Source organism: Mchenga conophoros, linkage group LG16 (genome assembly GCF_057382185.1).
Source record: "Mchenga conophoros isolate Kocher_MC1m ecotype Shallow Benthic linkage group LG16, M_conophoros_male_GT1.1, whole genome shotgun sequence".
Taxonomy (NCBI): Eukaryota; Metazoa; Chordata; class Actinopteri; order Cichliformes; family Cichlidae; genus Mchenga; species Mchenga conophoros.
In genome coordinates, this window is record NC_140541.1 from 21,159,136 (window position 1) to 21,166,938 (window position 7,803).

The 7,803-nt window shown below is 39.7% G+C and overlaps 1 protein-coding gene across 1 annotated transcript; it reads left to right on the forward strand.

Moving 5' to 3' along the window:
• Positions 1-1,084: 1,084 nt before the first annotated feature.
• Positions 1,085-7,557, forward strand: klhl6 (kelch-like family member 6). The gene is made up of 7 exons (XM_085250005.1): positions 1,085-1,613; positions 1,694-1,859; positions 3,313-3,762; positions 3,857-4,094; positions 4,507-4,709; positions 6,313-6,526; positions 6,745-7,557. The coding sequence occupies exons 1-7, from the start codon at positions 1,357-1,359 to the stop codon at positions 7,041-7,043; spliced, it is 1,827 nt and encodes a 608-aa protein (XP_085106131.1). The 5' UTR covers positions 1,085-1,356; the 3' UTR covers positions 7,044-7,557.
• The last annotated feature ends 246 nt before the right edge of the window (positions 7,558-7,803 follow it).

Here is a 7,803-nt window from a genome sequence, read left to right on the forward strand (position 1 = left end):
TTACAAAGACTGAAGATGGGGAAAAAAATGCTGTCTGGTCTGATGAGTCTGCTGGTAGGGTTAGAATCTGGCATAAACAACATGAAAAGATGGGTTTATCCTACCTTGTATCAACGGTTTACACTGCTGGAGGTGTGATGATGCAGGAGAGATTTTCTTGGGACAGTTTGGCCCCTTTACTACCAAATGAAAATCATTTAAATGTTGTAGCCTACCTGAGTATTGCTGCTGAACATGTCCATACCTTCATGACCACAATGTGACCATCTTGTGATAGCTGCTTCTAACAGGATAGTGCCATCATGTCAGTATGAACCAAAATTTCTGATGAATGTTTCCAACACCTTGTTGAATCTACAGGAAGAATCAAGGCAGTTATGAAGGCAGAGAGGAGGTCCAACCCAGAATGAGCAAAATGCATCTTACTCAGTTACCAGTGAGTTTATCTTACTACTTTGCATTTGAATGACTGCACAATACCAATACATAAAATGTATATTGGAGGGCAGAGTGCTGCCTTTTTGTTGTCAATAGTAATTAAGGACAAAAACATAAAACAATGTGGAGTTTTTTGTTTTGTTTTTCGGCTTTTTGCTGTGTTTACCAAGACACTTTTACCGTCTCAGGCTTCTAAATCTGGTAAAATGTCACAATCTAAGGCTCCTCTTCTGATGAATCACAAACTTACGCAACCACGGAGTTCTTTAGACTGGCATACGTCAAAATGGTCGTGAATGAATGCCTCTAGGGGTTTGAGGGACTTTCTCACGTATGGGAAGACAAGCACGTCATCTTTCATGTTTCCCAGCATGATACAACCTGCTGGTTTAGACATAAAAAGGTAGCCTTCTAGTTAAACTTGGACTTATGGCGCCAGTGTGATGGCGTGATGCAAGAAAACTCAAGATGAGGAGTTCACAGGAGCGTTCCGCTTATGTTTGAGATGAAATACTTTTATCCCACCTAAGTTAAGCTGCTGAGCAGACTTCTTTCTCTTTTTTCTTTTTTTTTTTTTGCACTCATCTTTTTCATAGAAGAGACCTGCCATCATTGTCTGTGAAAAAAACAAAACAAAGAAAGGCAAAAAAAACTGTCTAGCTTAGAGAGAAATTTACTCAGCTGAAGACGAAGGGGAAGTGTTATGCATACGCATGTCCCTTACAGAACAGGAATAGGAAGTATGAAGAAGACAGGAAAAAACACAAATCCACTTCTCAAAGCAAAAGAACTGCTGCAAGCGTAAACCACACATGTTTGTTCACTTTCTATTTAGGCTGCGTGTGCAGGTGTTTCTGAAGGTGGCTGCATGCTGCTCTTCTGCAGAAAGGGAGTTTTGAAGCTCTGCTGGTTTGAAAGATGAGTGACACACTGGAGAGGACTACAGACTGTCCTTTGCCGCTTCTCGCTGAGGAGTCCAACGTGAACGAGGAGAAAGGGAATGTAACAGGACCAAGTGAGTTACGTTGGGAAGATGGAGGTCTGCCCATGGAGCTCCAGAAAGGGATGGAAACCCTACGAGTGAACAGAGAATTGACTGATGTGACACTGCGCGTTCAGGGTCATGACTTCGCTTGCCATAGAGCGATTCTGGCGGCTGCAAGTCACTACTTCAGGTAAATCATCATCTGGTCTTAACTGTGTCGTGATCTCGGGCCTACTTGTTTTACTCACAAATTATGGCCGGTCTCTACAGGGCAATGTTTTGCAGCGGTCTCAAGGAGAGTCATGAGGAACGTGTGGAAATGAAAGGTTTGGACAGCGGGACGATGCACTGTCTCTTGGAGTATACCTACACCAGCCGAGCTCTCCTCACACACTCGAATGTCCAGAGAATACTCGAGGCTGCCAGTCAGTTTCAGGTAAAGCAGCTTAACTGATCTTTGTTGCTCAATCAGGGTTTTTGTTTTGCAAAATCATTGTCTGATGCCAGGTCATTGACATTTTTAACACCAATGTAAAGATGTAGTGAAATCAAACAGCGGAGGCAAAAAAGTTCTACAAATCGAGGTGTGAATTTAGACTTTAAAGACCAAGTGAACCATTTTTTACAAAGACATTTGACCTTAACATGTTTTTCACATAAAGGCAGCACAGCTTGAATTTAAGTCCATAAAATAAATCAACCATAAAATTTATAATTAATCTGACTGAAAGTTGTTTTAGTCGAGTTTAACTTGAAAAAGGCTTTTGGCAGCAAACGATCTCTTTCAATGAATTTTTAAACCATCAACACCATCGGTTCATACAAACTTTTTTATATCTCTTACATTTTAACCACCTGCATGTAAAGTCAGTTGGAACAAATAGGCCATCAAAGGAATGAAGACGCCTCGTGCTGAGTTAGCAGCAGAAAGCAAACCATTTATTTCTAATCGGGATGATGGATTTGGTGTTGTGATGTGGAACTGTAATTAAATTTTTGAAACTGCTATCAGCTTCTTACTTCAGTTTTTTCCTTGCGTAAAGGGAACAAACACATGATTGAATGAGAAATTGGTTTTGCTAAGAGGGAAGTGAAAGTTGGTCAGTTGTTTACACTCAGGATCATTTTTCCATAAGGGCTTAAATTAACTACACAGCTGTGCCACACTGCAGAGGAGGCAGGTGTTTGTGTTTGTGTGCTTCTATTTTTGCAAAAACGCTTTGGGTGTTAAATTTTGATGATAATTTCTTCAGGCACTCTTGCTGGATTGTCAGCGTAACTAAGAAGCAAGGTTAAGATCACGTTAAGAGTTAGGGTTAAGATTATCGTATGAGGCTAAATTTTATTTTATTTTATATCCTTAAAAAAACTAATCAGGTATCTCATTTTATACTGGCTTTGTGAAAGAGCTTTGTGAATGCTTTTGCTGCAAGTGATAGATAAAAATATCCACAGCGAATCTGTTGAATTTCAAACGCAGGTTTTCAAAAGCTTATATAAATTCAGGCTATGGCAATTAGATAAGCAAAGTGGGCACTGGGGAAAACTGTGGGCCTCTTTAGTCCAAAATTCTATTACTGTCCACTGTTGGATTGTTTTCTTGCTGCAAATAAGAAAACAGTTGTTTGGTCTGACGCTGACAGACGTCTGAGGACTCACTGCATACAAATGTTTGACTGTGTTATACTTTAGAAGGCATTTTTTTGCAGAAAAAGTCCCCCATCGCTTACAAAGGAAGTGCACTGGGACAGAATTGATTTACAGCCAGTTTACCAACAAGAAAATTCTAAGCCCTTAAAATCCAACTATAGCTGTAATTGCCAATTTGGAGCAGCTTAATCAGCTACAAATAGCTTTAACCGATGCCTTTGTTCTTTTTGTCTCTTTAGTTCCTTCGTGTGGTAGATGCATGCTCTAGCTTTCTCAGCAAGTCTATGCAGCTAGACACCTGTATTGGCATCTTAAATCTGGCTGACAGACATGCCCTGTCAGCCCTGCGCGCCAGAGCTCAGGACTATATTACTACTCAATTCTCTCAAGTGGTCCAGCAGCAGGACTTCCTGGAGCTGCCAGTGGAATCTCTGGAGACTATCCTGCAGAGGGATGACCTGGATGTGAAATGTGAGGAGTGTGTTTTTGAAGCACTCATGCACTGGGTGAGAGCCCGGCAGGATGAACGCTATCCCTCACTGGCCAGGTTGCTTACGCACGTACGGTTGCCGCTGCTGGAGCCGGCATACTTTGTTGAGAAAGTGGAGTCAGATGAGCTGATACGACGGTGCAGCGAAGCTTTTCCTTTGTTGCAAGAGTCCCGCATTTATCATCTCTCTGGCAGGGAGGTCAGTATAAACCGCTGGGCATATTGTGTTTTATTGTTGTTAATCACTGTTTGTCTCATGTCCAAGTTTCATATATGTTTGACCTTTTTAACAGGTGGTCTCAGAACGAACCAAACCACGTGTGCAGCACTTTCTGTCAGAAGTATTCTTGATCATTGGAGGCTGCACCAAAGACGAACGCTTCATTTCCACTGTCACATGTTTGGACCCTCTCAGACGCAGCCGCCTGGAGGTCGCCAGGATGCCAATGACAGAGTTAGAGGACGAGTCCCAAAATAGAAAATGGGTGGAATTTGCTTGTGTCACTTTCCACAATGAAGTATACATATCTGGTGAGTGAACATATTCTTTTTTTCATAGAAAGGCTTCACTTGTGAAATTGTGACGATTGCTCCTTGTTGTTATTACCCGTGAAGTGTGCACTTCACTGGTATTCAAATGTAATGAGAATTTAGGAATTTATAGTATGAACAAAACAAAACAACAGGAAGTCGTGACATTATTTCTGCTCTAACAGTTGCTGTGGTTTTAGGTGTTTCCCAACGCAGGAACTGACAGTTCTAGTTAAGTGGAACACGCAGACTGTAAATGCTATGACTAGCACGCAGGATTTCTCCATCTTTAAACAGCATGATAACTTATGCAGAGTTATTACTAAAGACTTGGTGATATGTCAGTATTTTGGAATGAATGCAATATTTGTACAGATAATCACAGTTGTCTCTAATGGTCTTGTTGCTGTAGGAGGTAAGGAGACACAGCATGATGTCTGGAAATACAATGGTGCCCTGGACAAGTGGATCCAAATCGAGCCCCTGTCGACTGGGCGCTGGAGACACAAGATGGCAGTTCATTGTGGGAAAGTGTACGCACTGGGAGGGTTTGATGGAGTTCAGAGGCTTTCTAGTGTTGAGGCCTATGATCCCTTTCATAATCGCTGGATGCAGGTAAACACAATATATGTACTGTATATATGTGAAGGGTATAGTTTGTAGTTCCTAATAAAAAGTAAGCAAAAAGGAATTACCAACAACTTCAACCTGCGCAGCATTTTAATGCATTTTAAAAGCATTTTAATTCATGTTTTCAAATCTGTTTTATTTGGACAGTCTTGTTTTTATCATGTACTCTGGGTGTTGCTCCCAGTTTTCTGCACCACCATCTTCGATGAGCGATTTCTCATCTAATATATTCTTCTTTAACCTAGTGCAGTATATACAACTCCAGTTCCCCTCAAAAGTTGGGAAGGTGTGGAAAACATACATAAAAACAGAATTTGATTTTTTGCAACTCTCATAATAACACGTTTTATTCACAATAGAACACATAAAACATATTGCATGTTTAAACTTATGACATGTAAGATCTTGAGATAAAAATAAAATTATTTGGAATTTCACAAAAGCAACATATTTGATGAAAGCAACGTGTTTTTAAAAAGTTGGGGCAAGGAGATTTGTGATTGTGTAGCATCTCCTCTTCTCTTTACATCAGTCTGTAAATGTCTGGGAACTGAGGACACCAGTGTTGGGATGTTAAGGAAAAAATTTTCCTCCACGCTTCTCTGATAGAGGGTTAAAGCTGCTAAACAGTGTAGGGTCTTCTTTGTCGTAATTTTCATTTCATAATCTGACAAATGTTTGCAGTTGCTAAAAGGTCTGGACTGCATTCAGGCCAGTTCAGCACACTGACTCTTCTACTGTGAAGCCATGCTGCTGTAGGCTGCAGTTTAGCATTGTCTTGCTGAAATATGCAATAATTTCTGTGAAAAAAGGCTATCTGGAAGAGACACTTTGCTCTAAAACATGTGTCAATCTGTGTAAGCTGCCATTTCCATAGCCACTATTGCCCCCAGCATACCATCAGAGATGAAGGCTTTTGAACAGAGTGCTGATAAGTCAGAGGTCACAGCGCCCATATGTTCTAAAAAGAATTTCAAATTGGAATTTGTCTCTTCTATTTTCCATTTTGTTGCAAAATCTTCTTTCAGATTTACATTTTACAGCATTTGTGGACTTTTTAGATAACTGTTGCTCAAACTTAAAATAAACAAATATTTTTTGACAAAATAGTAAAATCTCTCAGTTTAAACATTAAAATATGGGTTTGTGCTATTTGTAAATCATTGCAATGCGTTTTTTTATTTACAATTTACATAGTGGCCCAGTTTTTTTAGAACTTAGGTTTTACTATACCTCACGTGTCACATAAGTTACTTATGTTACTTTCGAGAGTTCGGCTTTTCTGCTATTATCTGCATTTGTATTCTATGTGTTTTCTTTTCCTGTTCAGAAATTCCATCCCATTTAACTTTTGATCCTATGCCTGTTTCTTTCCTATTTTATTTACCTCAATAACTGACTTATGTGTGATCTCCAGCCTGAAAGTAAAGTTTTCAGTTTTGGACTTTCACCTGCCTGTGGTGTTCTATCATCAGTTGCAGCTAACATAATTTTTAAGTTAGCGTCTTTTGTTTAGATCTTTTAGCTTTTTAAATTGCCTTACTGTTTTGATTCAGACATACTTATATACGCCTCTTATTTACTGCAGGTGACACCTCTTGCAGTAGGTGTGAGCTCATTTGCTGCTGCAAGCTTTGACAGATGGATCTATGTGATTGGTGGTGGGCCGAATGGAAAGCTGGCCACCGATAGGGTCCAATGCTGGGAGCCAGGGACAGGCGGCTGGGAACTGAAAGCACCCATACCCATTGAAACTAAATGCACTAATGCTGTTACATTCAAGAACTGCATCTATGTAGTTGGTAAGCTGTCAAATCCCACTAAGTACATTTACTTACTTAATGTTAATGGTATTTATATGTAACTTTTAGAATATTGCAGTAACATTGACATGAGCCTTTTCCATCACGACTGCTTTTGGTTTTGATATATTTAATGTATTTTCAGACTTTTATTATGATTCTGCGTACTGATATAGTATATTAATTTGATATCTGTCCAATTCTCTTTGTGGTCTCAGGCGGTGCCATGCATGCCATGTACTGCTACTCTCCTCTATCTGATTCCTGGACCCTTGTGACTCGTCTGGGGGAGAGGGCAAGCTGTGCTATCGCTGCCTGTAACAACAAACTTTTCATCACTGGAGGAAGAGATAACAAAAACCAAGTCATCTCCACAGTGATGTGCTGGGATGTCGCCCGAGGGGTTTTGACAGAGGAGTGCGTTTTACCAATGGGAGTCTCGCACCATGGCAGTGTGACCCTCATGAAGTCCTACACACATATACACAGAATAACACCTGCCTCAGAGAGCCAATGACACAGGCGTCTGTGAACAGGACTTATTTTGGTGCTAAGAGTGGTTGTAGGATTATGCATGAAGAGTAAAAACATGTTCAAAGATAAGAAATATGTTTGGGGTTTTTTGCATGCATTACAATGTTTACTTTATCTTTGTTACCGTTTTGTAATATATTAATGACTATGATGTTTTGAAAACATTGCGTTTGTAGTTAAGCTTTCTCAGAAAAGTGTGGATTACAACGTCACAACAGGTCAAAATAAGTCTACAAACACAAAAACGAAAATTAAACATTTGCTAAATCATTATCTTATAAGTTTCTTATTAACTGCCAGAGAAATTTAAAGTTGCAAATGAAGGAAAGAGCAATGCAAAAGCAATTAAATTAACTTTTGGATTTTCCTTTTATGTTTTCAATTAGCAAACTAACTCTGAACTCTACACTTTAATGCTGATTTATTAAATGCAATGGTATTTGAACGGAACACAGGTTACCTGCGTATTAACAAATAAACTGACATGTCAAACAGAACCTGTAATCCATTTCCTTGTGAGTGCTGCCATCAAGTGGTGAAAAGTACTCATGTCGTTATTAAGAGTTTCACACTTTTTGTGAAAGTCAAAACAATGCGACTGTTAAGACACGAAAACAGTCAAAGACATATATTTTTAAGGACGAACCATTGGCCGTATTTATTTCCTGGTTCTTCTGAAAACCACCTGCGTTTCATTGTCACCGTTGTCGCGCCAAGGTACCGGAAACATTTAGATGGGGTGG